The sequence below is a fragment of the Lycorma delicatula genome, chromosome 6, assembly GCF_047948215.1.
Source record: "Lycorma delicatula isolate Av1 chromosome 6, ASM4794821v1, whole genome shotgun sequence".
Classification (NCBI taxonomy): Eukaryota; Metazoa; Arthropoda; class Insecta; order Hemiptera; family Fulgoridae; genus Lycorma; species Lycorma delicatula.
In genome coordinates, this window is record NC_134460.1 from 49369763 (window position 1) to 49383637 (window position 13875).

At 32.4% G+C, this 13875-nt stretch overlaps 1 protein-coding gene across 2 annotated transcripts in view; it reads right to left on the bottom strand.

Annotated features, from left to right (window-relative positions):
* The window catches only part of Mp (collagen XV/XVIII-type protein multiplexin), a 1718393-nt gene that overhangs the window by 141923 nt on the left and 1562595 nt on the right, over nucleotides 1–13875 (bottom strand). For both annotated transcript variants that reach the window (XM_075369827.1, XM_075369826.1), the window contains exon 6: nucleotides 4982–5047. In XM_075369827.1, the coding sequence (XP_075225942.1) occupies nucleotides 4982–5047 (66 nt within the window). The remainder of the gene's footprint in view (nucleotides 1–4981; nucleotides 5048–13875) is intronic.

The window sequence follows — 13875 nt, forward strand, 5'->3', positions numbered from 1 at the left end:
AAATTAGTTGATTTTTGAAGAAGAGAGTTATAAGGTTCGAGTCCTTTTAAAGGCAGTGGCTTTTATATGGATCTGAATGCTAGACTATGGATACCGGTGTTTTTGAGTGGTTGGGTTTTAATTAACCACCCATCTCAGGAGTGGTCGATCTGTTCAACATTTTAAGTTAACTGGTATGTTTACACTTACTTTCTGTAGCTACGTTATGCCTGGTAAGCCGAAATCACTAACTACATTTCCCTATACACACACACACACACACACACACACACACACACACACACACACACACACACACACACACACACACACACATACACACACACACACACACACACACACACACACACACACACACACACACACACACACACACACACACACACACACATACATAGTTGGAAAACTGGTTGGAGAAAAAATAATTATTTAAAATGAATAGGAACGAAGTGAATCGATAAAATTAAATTGCTTTTATTGGGATTTGAATACTAGATCGTGGATACCGGTGTTCTTTTTTTGGTGGTTGGCTTTCAATTAATCACACACATCTTAGGAGTAGTCGACCTGAGTTTGTTCAAGACTAATAATTTACCGGTACAGTTACATTACACTGATAAGTCTCTAATGACTTTACTTACTGATACGACTACAAATAAATATATTAAAAAAAAAATATATATATATATATATAAAATTTCATTTCTTTTAAAGATTGTGTTATTATTATTATTATTACTATTATTATTATTATTATTATTATTATCTTTTACAAATATTTATTACTGCGTAAATTTAACAAGCTTCGAAACGACTTTTTATGGGATTTGCAATTTTACATAATGCATCAGTTAATGTTATAATTAATTAATTATTCATTTTGAATATTAAGAACCATATAATCACAGAAAAGACAGTTATCCTCAATCCAATATTATTATTTTAATTTCCGGCCAACACATCGAAAACCTTCGGTTATACCAGAAAGGTAATACACTGTTGTAAATGTTTCATCATTAAAGTTAACTAAAATGATTTTTAAGTTACGCCGACTTCCGTGGTTGGGTAGGTAGCGTTTCAGTATTTCGTGCGGAGGTCTCTGGTTCGAATCCTGGTTCGGAATTGGTATCTTTTCATACGCTACCAATTTTCATCGGGCTAATAGCTGTTGATGTCCATTCTTTCATAACAAAAAAAAATAATTTTTTTTTTATCAATATATTTGTTACGTTTTGACCATCACGCCCCTCTACGTCACATGCTCCTCCCTCGAGCACTATACATAGCGTCTTCTACCAGTCTGCGCTCTTACCTGAACCAAGGCCGTCGCGTCCGGATGGACTCTCTCAATTCTTGTTCGGGTGAACATTGCTTTAAGTTTTATTTGGTTTATGTGTGCTATATTTAACGTTAAAAAGTTACAAGTGTTATGTTAGGAAATTATTTTAAACCGCCAAGACCTCGTACAATTAAAAAAATCCTTCAGTAATCAACAAGGTATTGTCTTCATTCATCACCTATGAACACATACAGTCCACCCTCGCTCTAAAATCTACCACAACGCTGTTAACCAAGGACGTCCCGTCGACGTCGCAACAATACTAATTAGTCAGAAATCGGAGGTTAGATACGTTATATAGGGACTCTTCCTACACGGGGACGCACTGACGGGACGCACTGATACCGTGGCAGGAATGGAGTCCCCGATATCGAACAAGCGGCGGCAGTTGCCTCCATGTCGGCGGACAAATCTCCTGGCCCAGATCATCTCTTGAGCTTGGTGATAAAGGTGACGGCCCGAGCTCGGTCCGATACGATGTTGGACGTAAGTAACGCCCGCCTAAGGGCATTTTCCGTGAAAACTGGAGAACACAGAGACTAGTCCTTGTGAAAAAGTCTGAAAAGGACCCGGAGCTACCTTCATTTTACAGATCTCTCGCCATGATCGACGTTCTAGCCAAGCTGTTAGAGCGGATGGTGCAGCGGAGGTTAGAAGATGAGATCGAAGAAGGGGGTGCTCAAAATGGTTTTCGGAAGGGTAGATTTGCCCTTGATGCAGTGGTTATCGTCCGTCGAATGGCGGAAGAGATCATCAGGGAAGGGGAAAACCGGGTCAAAGGTAGTCTACGCGTATTGGTGACACTCGATATGAGAAATGCTTTCAACGGTGTCTTACACACAGCAATAGGCAGGGCCTTGATAACATGCAGAATTCCTCCATGTATAATAAAGATCATAATTTCATATTTGACCAGGCGTAAACTGCGCTGAGGTGGACAGTGGGGTAGTGGAGTAAATCATCGAAAGGGGAGTTCTGCAGGGGTCGGTTCTTGGACCGACTCTATGGAATATTGGTTATGAGAGGTATTCCGGCTCCCGCTCCCCCCAAAAGTCTCCTTACTGGGCTGATGATCTGGCTCTCGTAGCTGAAATCAAGAACAGGAGAGTGGCAATCAAGAAGATTGCCTTCAATACATTAAGCGGTAGGATGAACGAGGTTGGGCTGCAGATGGCGCCGGAAAAGACAGAAGCCGTCGTAATCATTAAGGCCAAACGAAGACCCACCATAGTGATACCACTGAAAGGACAAAGAATAGTGTCACGACCGGTGGTTAAGTACCAGGCGTCTGGTTAGAAGCCCGGTTTCGTTTCGGCATACAGGTAAAAAGGCGTGTGAGAAAACCGTAAGAAGTTGCTTGCTGCCTTCTCTCAAACTGTCATGGCCTGAGGCAGCAGAGGAGGAAACTACTTGTAAGCGTAGTCTATTCAACGCTACTCTACGGAGCAGAGGTATGGCGGGGAGTCACGAAGTACCAAACGTACAAAGACATGATGGAATCCTTACACAGGAGATGTTGGCTAAAAATCTCGGCAGTATACAAAACCGTATCGAAGAATGCGATAGAGATACCAGTGGGACTCCTTCCGACAGAACTGGTAATCGAACTTCAGATAAGACTACGAGAGCTTGAGGCCCTCTCCCCTGCAGACAAAAGAAGATGGACACGGACACTGACGGAGGAGATGGATAATAAGTGGCAGGAACGGTAGGACGGCAGCACAAAAGGGAGAAGGACACACCGCCTTGTTAGAAATGTAAGGCGCTGGCGAGGAAGATCTCATGGCTTGCTGGATTACTGCCTTACACAGTTTATGGCAGGCATGGGGGGTACAGAGCGTATATTTATAAGTACGGCCTCGACGACGAACAGAACTGCCTGGTATGCGAGGAGGAGGAAACGCCACACCACGTGTGTTCTTCCACGGTCCGAGATACGAAGGACCTAGGACAGAACTACTTGACATCCTAGGTAGGGAAGTGATGTTCAAGCCTGAGGAGCTGATGGACGTAATGATAGAAAAGAAAGAAAACTAGAAGGCGATCACTACGTAAATGAAAATCATAATGAGAGACTTCCAAGCATGGGAGGAGTCACGAAACAATAGGCAGGGTCGGAGGGTGCGTGGGCGGACAGGTCCACGCCTAAACGACCAGGGGGTCCTCCGTGCATGTAGGGGTCACCTTTACGTGAAGAGGCCGTGGACACTCTGCTCGCGTATCTAATGGCGTCCGCAGGTAGTAAGTATAACGGGTATGTATCTGTGCCTGGTTAGTTTATGATATAAGTTTGCTGTGTTGATATTATGATATAAAGTTTTTGATTTATAATTTTGTTGTTTTGTTTTATTTCAGTATTTTGCTTTTGATGTATATTATGTCTTTATGATATTTATCTGATTTTGGGTTAATTCCCAGTTTCTTGGGACCTTATTGTAGTATGTAGTATTTTGTATTTATTGCATTCCGTGAGAATTACCTGTTTGGATGCATATTTGTATTGCAGTTCGATTTATACATTTGTATTTGTTGTATTGTTACATTAATCGTGTAATATTTATGAATGTCTCATTTCAGGCGTATTTTTATGTACTTTCTGGATAGGTTTTGATGATGTATTTTGTATGATGTTTATGTTGTTGTGAGACTTTATGTTTTCTTGAATTTTCCTCCTCTAGTTTTTATATATGTTGTATGAAATTTTATGTTATTTCTTGTATATTCTATGTATTTCTGAGGTATGATTTTTGCTGTGTTTTGCATCCTGCAGTACGTTTGATGCAACATTTTTCTTTGTATGTAGTTTCATAATCTGTTTTCTGTATCTTGATATATTGTGATGTATCATGTTTGCTGTGGCTGATGTTCTTCACTAGTTGTACCAGGAAGGGTGGGTAGCTAGGGATGGTGATTTAGTCGGTAGTGCGCAGGTTTACATACGCATATTAATAACATCTTGCGGCATCGGTTGAGCCTGACACTGCTTAGGCGACCATAAATGGGATTCCTCACCTCTTTGATTAATCCTTACATAGCAAAAAATTAATTCATACATTGATTAATCCTAAAAAAATAAAAATATCAAATTGTATGATAATTTTATTATTTATCGAAATATTGAACAAGTTTTGCGAAAATATACAGTTATTACTTTCAAATTTTTATAGTTATAATAAGACAGCCTAAACTATACTTCATAAATAATTGTAAACTATTACTAGATTAGTGGATGATTTTAAAGAAATCCTCAAAAAAAGTGTTAATTATTAATTTTGTAATGAAAGTTAAAGAAAAAATGAAAAGCATTTAAATCAATTTAATTTATAAGAATTATAATTATGATAAGAAAAGATTCTAAGAATTAAGTAAACGAGGAACACTAACTGGAGCTTAGAAATGTATTTCTGCTTTATGAAAAATTATATCCATATGAATAAAGTCGTATTTAGTTAGTTTAAATTAAGAAAGAATGATGAATTTATAAAGATAAACGAGAAAAAGTAATAAAGTTATGAAACAAAGAATATAATACAGAAAATGAAAGGCTATGAAGTATGATAGAGATATTAACCCAAGCAAATAAGCTTTTTGTTAGTGGCACGCAACATTGATGCAAATTTGTTTTTTTACTTTGCCACTTACTAGATAACTATCATCATACGGCGTCGTACTGTAACCTAAATCATCACCTGAACCGTCTTCAAAACCCTGGAAATAGACAATGAAAATACACATATAAAACAAGACAAGGACAAACACAGTACAAAATATATAAAAAACAAAAAAAAACAATACACAATAAAAAAAACATTACACAAAACATAACAAAATAAAAAAAGGGTAAAAAATTCCCTCCACCATCTTAATTTTTAAAAATAGATACACAATAAAATAATATAAAAACAAAATAACAACAATAAAAGCAAATATTACATAAAAAAATTTTAAAAAATTGACTAGAATACAGTGGTGTCAAACTTAAATTCTATCATGTAATTTCTAATATTAATTATGTACCAATGAACCACGAATAACATGAAAGTTTACAAAATTTTATTATAAATTAATATACAAATTTATTGATATATCATGTATGAACTTTACGCAGTTAAAAACCAGTAAGGTGCAATAAGGTGCAGTAAGTTGCAGTAAGATGCAATGAAATAAATTAAAAAAAAAAAAAAAAACAAATATAATAGACTTAAAGACTGCATTTTAATCATGAATTTAAACGGGAAAAATTTTATAAAATTTTATTCATTACTGATTCATGTTATGAGTGTTGATTCTTATATTTTATGTATGTTATAGGTTATGAATGATTCTTATAAAGTTTAAAGAAAAGAGTTAAGAAAATTTTTATACAGAGTTATCGTAAAAGAATGGTGCGGTTTCAGTAATTCATAGGAAGATTGTAGGGAAATTTCTAGATGTTATATTAGTATCCCTGAAAGCCTCCAACCCAAAAGTCTGTTTATCAGCAGTTGTAACCACAACAACAGTTCTTGTATTGTTGTTGCGGTGAGTTTAGTGAGTTACTATGTTCTCGGATAAAGACAAAGCAAAGTGTGTTTTATTGATGGCTGAATTAAAATCCGTAATTTTAGTACAACGTACGTTTCGACGTGAATTCGGAAGAGATCCGCCATACAAAAATAACATAACACGTTGGTTCAAACGATTCGAAGAAACCGGATCGGTTAAGAAATAGAACTCAACCGGCAGACCAAGTGTACCAGACGAAACGGTTGAACTAATTAGACGATCGGAAATTAGAAGTCCTGGGAAGTCCATCCCCCGTCGAAGCGTCGAATTAGGTATTCCAAAATCAACAGTTCACAAAGTTTTACATAAAAAACTGAAATTAGACGCTTATAAAATCCAGATACTGCAGGAATTGAAACCCGATGGTGGTGTAAAACGTTACAATTTCGGTGTTGAAATGTTGGACAGAATAAGTGAAAATGAATCATTTTTAGATGATATAATTTATAGACGAAGCTACATTCCATGTGAATGGATGTGTTAACAGACACAATTCACGAATATGGGGCTCTGAAAACCCACACGCAATTATTGAGAAACAACGCGATTCGCCTAAAGTTAATGTTTGGTGTGGTGTGATGAAAAATCGTGTAATAGGGCCTTTCTTCTTTGCTGAAAAAACAATTAATGGAGTTGTGTATCTTGACATGTTAATCGATTATTGCTTTCCTCAGCTGGATGAACTCGAAAACATTCATCAACTTCATTTCCAGCAAGATGGTGCTCCCCCGCACTTGCAATGCATCGGTCACGGACGCTTTGAACGAAAAATTTGGAGATCGATGGATAGGCCGGCAAGGACCCATACTTTGGCCTCCAAGGAGTCCAGACCTGATACCTTGCGATTTTTTCTTGTGGGGTACATCAAAAGCGTTGTTTATACACAAAAAATTCGCGACCTAAACCACTTAAAAAACAGGATTAATGAAGCAATGACAACCATTAACGAAGAAATGTTAACTAATGTTTGGAGAGAAGTTGAGTATCGTTTGGACATTTGTCGAGTGACTAAGGGCCCACATATTGAAATTTATTAATTATGTAAAAAAAATGTTTGAGACGACAAATTTGAAAAATAAAAAACATGAACTTTATGTAATTCTGTTTTATTTTAAACCATGCTCAAAACCGCACCATTCTTTTATGATAACCCTGTATTGTAAATTTTCAAAATATTAACATTTTGATTTGAGTGAATGTTTATTGAAACCAATATAGTTCAGGCAGTATCTGTTTGGGTTGGACTTTTTCTATATGATCGCTAATTTTTGCTTTAGTGCCTCCCGAATGTCATCAGAAATGATTATGTCGTTATGCGCCAGTTTCAAAAGTGTGCTTAAAGTTTTAGTAAACAAAATGTAAAAAAATCGAAAAAATATCAATCTTTTTTCTCCTATTTCCCTAGATAACTCTATAACTATTTATTTTAGAGAAGAGACAGAGAAAAAAAAGTTTTGTTATTAAATTTTACACACAATATCATCGATTGCAAATAGAAAAATACATTATTATTGATGCAACAATAGCAATAACTCTAAAAAATAAAAATAAAAAACAGATTTTTTGAAATTTTTTTCGGTTACTTATATATAGGATATTCAGATTTTGCCTAAAAGAACCTTTTGATATGATAAAGCAAAACGCCACATTTCAATCCAGTAAGTTTGACAGTTTTTAAACAATAATAATTTTGCAATCTAAATTTAGAAAAAAAATAAATAATGCGATTTTTCCAAATTGTGTAGAACTCGAGATAAAGTATGTAGATAATTGAAAATTTAATCGCATATAAAAGAGTACTCAAATACTCAAAGAATTTTGAAAAAATTAAATCGGTTGATTAGGAGAGTCTAAGGAATTTTTCAAACATACTTACAATTTTAACAAACTATATTGTTTTTTTTTTAATCGATATCTTGTAAGCTAGACGGTTCAAATATACTGGCAAACGAGAATTATTGCTAAATATCATTTAACAATAGCTAAATAATCGGTCTATTGACCGAAATTTTGCAATAGTTCTCGTTTGCTAAATTTATCGATAATAATTTATTTCAAACGTTGCATTACAGCGTCCAACTATTATAATATTGGTTATATCTCCGGAGATAATTAACGAATCGAAACTTTTATTTTTTTTAAAGAAGCGTCTTTCCGAGTACTTTTATTCTGTGCTTTTTAAAATTAATTTAGATAAAAATTCGTGAAAATATTCAATTTTTTTAAAAGCAAAATAATTGCAAGCATGTGTGAAAAATTCCCTAGGTTCTCCTAATTAAGCGATTTAAATTTTTCATAACGCATTAGAAAATTTAAGTGCTTTCTTACATGTGATTCAATTTTCAAGTAACTAAAGACTTTATTACAGGCTTTACACAATTTGGAAAAATCGCATTTTTTAAAAATCTGGATTGCAAAATTATTGGGAAAAATCTGTAACACCGATTTTTTTTCTAATTTAGCGTATTGCTTTATCATATCAAAAAGTTCTTTGAGATAAAACCTGAATGAAGAATAATATAAATACCTGTGTATAATATAAATACTTGAAAAAAATTCCCAAAAAATCTTGTTTTTTTTTCATTTTTTTGACAGTTATTGCTATTTTTGAATCAATAACAACGTATTTTTCGATTTGTAACTGAAATGGATATTTTTATGATTTCTTTACATTTTGTTAATAAAAATTTATGTAGACCTTTTTCAAATGGCCCATAACGAAATAATCATTTCCCATGATATTCCGGTGGTATTAAATAAAACATTAGCTATCATATAGAAAAAGTCCAATTACGCCCATTTTAAAAGATACCTCCTGGACTAACATTATTTTAATGAAAGATATATATAAAAAAAAAAAATAGATTTTTTCACTCTATGAGGAAAATTATTTTAAATTTGTACAAAGGTAAAATTGTTTGTTTTGAATCTATTCTTTTTGTAACAGACGAATTCTTTCCCTAAAATTGGATTTTCCTGATAAGGAAGTAGGGCAATTTAATTCTTTATAATTATTATTTTTATTGTTTATAATAATGTATGTAGTTATAATATATGTCTAAAAATAGCAGTAAGTTACAGACGAAATACAATGAATCAAATATTGTATCAAATTATAATAAAAAAAAACAGTAATTGTAATTGTCTCAATTCTATTCCTCTAGTGTTTTATATCGAATTGATTTTTAATTTATGTTTACAATAAACTAAAATCTTCTGTTGGCTTAGAAATCTGAACATAATTCTACAGAAAAGCATTTATAATAGATGAAATTAATGTGTCGTAGAATGTAATTATTGATAATTATACTTTCGTAGTATTAAATTATTGTCATATTACATTTTTTTTATAGTTATTCTAAACTTTGGCTATTGAAAAAGACAATTAAATAGACATTTTTTTAATTACTATAAACGTCTTTCTAAAGCTGTTTAACACACGTAAATTGAAAATGTACTAGGAACAAAAGAAAAAATTGCCAGTAAATAAAACTATTCATCGTGTTTTTACAGATATCGGTATAGATTTTATTTTTATATAAAAATATTTGTAAGTTTAATTGAAAATCAAAATTCACAAAATTTAAAATGTTTTATATCTACAGAAACACACACGAAATAATTCAATATTTGTTTTGCCAATAATTGTTTAGGTTAATAATTATTTACGTGTTTTATGTTGGCAGAAGTGACAGCAGTTCATGGATATTAGTTTCTTCTTTTCCCGTTTGTATATCGATCCAAGATGGCTGAGAAAGAAAGACTGACTATTGAACAGCGCGTAAAGATTCTGCTGTTTTTTAATGAAACGAAAAGTGTGGTGCTTACACAAAGACGGTTTCCTGCACATTTTCAAACTCGGTAGTCGCCTTTATTTAAAACTTTACGAAATATTTAACATTGATGGTTCAGTATTTGACAGTAAGCGCGAACGGCCTACCGATGTTCGTTCTTTACAGAATGTCGAAGTTGTCATAGCAGCGATACTGAGGAACCAGAGCAAATAAAAATAAAAGCAGCAGCACAATTTGGGATTTCTAGGCTATCTGTGCAGTGAATTTTAAAAACTGATTTGTGTTTGTATCCCTACAAAATAACAGTGTTGCCTGAATTAACGATTGACAACAAACATCAAAGAATGGTGTTCGCTGAGCGGCATGTGAACCAAGACGTATTGTTGAACAATGTTTGGTTTTCAGATGAAGCACATGTTCAATTAGGCGTGATATTAATAAACAAAATGTGCGTTTCTGGGGTTCCGAAAATCCACATGCGTCATAAAAGGTGAAACAGACTCGAATAATTACGTTATGGGCCGCTATTTCAAGTCATGGGATAATGGGCCATTCTTTTTTGAACAGATAGTAAACAACATGCTGCGATTAGAAAACGAGTAGTTCATGCAGGATGGAGCCAGACTGCACACAGCTAATATTGTTTTAGACTTTCTGGATGAAACTATTAACGTAAATGTCATTTCAAACCGATTTCCTAATCGTTTTGCGTGTGTGGACAGAATTGACTCCCGAACAGTCCTGATTTGAATCCGTGTGAATATTTTCTTTGGGGATTTCTAAAGGAAAAGATTTTCTTTAAACATTCTCGTACAGTGATGGAACTGCGACTGCTGATTATCGAGGCATGCAACAAAATAACCGAGGATATGAGTCGTCGAGTTATTAACAACATAGGAATTCGTGTTGAAGAAGACGTGATGGAGGTCATATTGAACATATGATAAGCAGAACATAATTTCCAAGTATACAGTAAACACGTTGTAGTTTACTTTTCTGTATTGCGATTCGAATAAATATTTTTTAAGAAAACATAGTGTTGGGTAATTTCGTGCGTCACCCAGTAGATAATGAACTGAATAAAGATGCTAATTGAATGCTTAAAAATAATATGAATTCCAGTAACCTGACTAAGCTATGTAGCTGTGTATTTAGTTCCCTGAAGAAGCCATTTCACTCCTAAATCTACTTCAAAAGTCTGGCCATCGGATGATATTTATCCTTCTGAATAACTATTCTTCATTCAGAAATGCCATTACAAATCGATTACTTACAAATATTTTAGTAATAATAAATTACTAAAAGGTAAAAAAAATTGCTGACATAAAGTAATCCTTTTGAAAAATGAAATAAGCAAAAGAATAAAAATGAAAGAACATTCCATTTTAGAGCGATTTTACGATACACAGGAAGGTGATGTGAAATACAACGTGTCCAGCTATTTTTTCCTCGCTGTTTCTTACAATGGTACGGTAATCATCCATTAATAAGTCGTTGAATTTAAACAAGCAACTTTTGAAGTGCAATGTTATTGTTCTATCATTTAAGGACAAAATAAAATCATTTGTAAATATTTATTAAATATTATTTAAGAGATTCCCAAATAATATGTGTGACGTGATTTATTTTAAAAACTAGATTAAAAAAAAACATTCAAAATTTCAAAACTAGTAGTAAAATTACTAAAAAATTATTATAAGTGTTTTTTGTATTGATTATTCATAAAAACAAATATTATCTAATAAAATATTATTATTATTATTTGTTACAAGTATTTATATAAATTATATCGGTAGCAGAACTCCCTATTAATTTGAGCATGATTACCCACTTTCATATTAATATAATTAATTTATCGATTTCCACTATTAACTTACATTTTATAATCTACGTAGTGTAGATACTTAAAGTTTCTAAGCGCAAGATTATACCCATTCTCCTGTTTTTCCAGCCTTTTTCTTTTCACCTCTCGGCTTCCGATAACAATATTTCCTTTGTATAACTCCTGTCTCTAATGCCCTGAGAAAGGGTATTATTTATGTTGGATTAATCTTAGAACATCAATTTATTATTAATAAACAGTTAATTTATTACTAACCTATTCGTTATTACTTAGCCAAAATTTTCAAGGCACCCGCGTGGGAAATTAATTAATCGCTTTTCATACCAGTTCTGAAAAATTATTTTTAATGCACTTAAATGTCATATATTTTTTTATAAACGTCATTCACTCACTATCAGCTAACTAAAATAAATTTCTGTCTTAACTAATACACAAGATTGTTTATTATTTGATTTTTTTAAGTACTTTAGGTTAATATACGAACAAATAATTGCTATTTCAGTATTATTTTGGTATAATCTCTTTTTCGGATGATAAAATCTTAGGTTTTTTCCGGGGACTGTTAGACAGATGTTTTTGGAGTGATAGGTCTACTTTAAAATAAAAAAAAAAAAAATATTTTAAGTATAACTTCAATAGCAGTGAACCAATATTTGTTCTATTTGTGCCAAATTACTTGTCATTCAAAGGGCCTTTAAATGAAGTGTCACAGGCACTTTATTATCGTCTCACTTAAAAAAATTAAGTTTTCAACGCTTAAAAATTTAGTAAGGGCGAAATTTTGTGTTGGTAATTTAAAAAAAAAAATTACAGTTTTAATCCACATATTATGATTATTTGAAGTGGTTTAAGAAGTTATATCAAGTAATTTTATAGTTATTTTGTTGGACTGAAATTTAAAAAAAATTACTACCCCAAATGGTTTTTCGCATCTACCGAACAAAGGAGTGGGCGCATTTTAATTTTCTTTTCACAGAAATTCATTATTTTTTTTCGGGTTGTCAAGTAATGTAATTAAACGTTATCATTGCCGTTTAAGACTTTTGATTTGGAGTAGGTGTAGCGGAGAGGTTGGGTTCCACCCATTTGAAAATAATTTATAAAATCTTCCTCCCGAGAATGGTATACATAACTGCAAACAGAAATACGATAGCTGTTGAATAATAAATGTGGTAACTTTTCAAATGATCTTCCGGTATATATCTATATAAAATAAAATTTTTTACACACACACACACACACACACACACACACACACACACACACAGTTATATATATATATATATAAGTGTGTGTGTAAAAAATTTACACACAAGATAGAAGAATGGATAAAAATCATGTTTATTTTTAATTGAATGTTTTATAATAAAATAAATTCAATTGCCTATAAAGTCAATTTTTTATAAAATAAATATTTTTTATAAAGTAGATTACCAATAAAAGGTATTTTATAATTAATTTACTGAACTCGATTGTATTTGAAATGCCTGATTGGTATAATCCAATAACTGATATCAAATTTACTTGTTCTAATATTTGTATTGGTGAAAATTACCGATTGCTTAATAACGGTACAATAAACGAATGGCTTATAAGTTTGCTTCTGTACTAGTAGTATGTAGTTAGTATGAAAGAAGATTCGGTACTCTTCCGTTATTTGTCAAAATACAATAACGACAGTATTCAAATGGTTTATATTAAATTTTGTCCAATAGAATAATGATCAGCGCAATTGAAGATTTTATGAATTAAATTTATTTTTCTTTAGTTAAAAAAAAATTTACTACCGTTATGTTTCGTATAAATATAGTTGTTTGTTAAGGTATTTTAAATGATGTTTTTTTTGGTTGATCCATTTTTTTAGTTTTATTATTATTTTATCATTATAATATATTATTTAAAATGACGAGCACATTTTTGACCATTTATTATAAACTGGTAAGTATAATGCATTATGGTCTACTGAACTATTTCTAAATAAAATACGATTTTTTCTCTGTTTTATTCAACCTATCTAAACAATTTTGTTCAGAATTAAATTTTCTACAAGTATTGTTTAAACATTTTATGTATGTATTACCTATTTAACAAAGTTATTGTACGTGTAAGATAAAAACCACGGTTTTTTTACCCCAATTATTCGTTTTCACCCCAGATTTCTCAACACCTACTTCAAATAGGTTTTGAAACCTATTTCAATCGACTTTTCAGGTCAAAATCCATTAGAAATCACTAATTAAGTTCCTTAATTAAAGTCCTAAAAATTTTAATACAACCTCATTTCACCGGGGTATCTGAAATCCAAGCGAAACGTTTCATTAGCCATTACTCACAAACTAAGCATTTTAAGACAT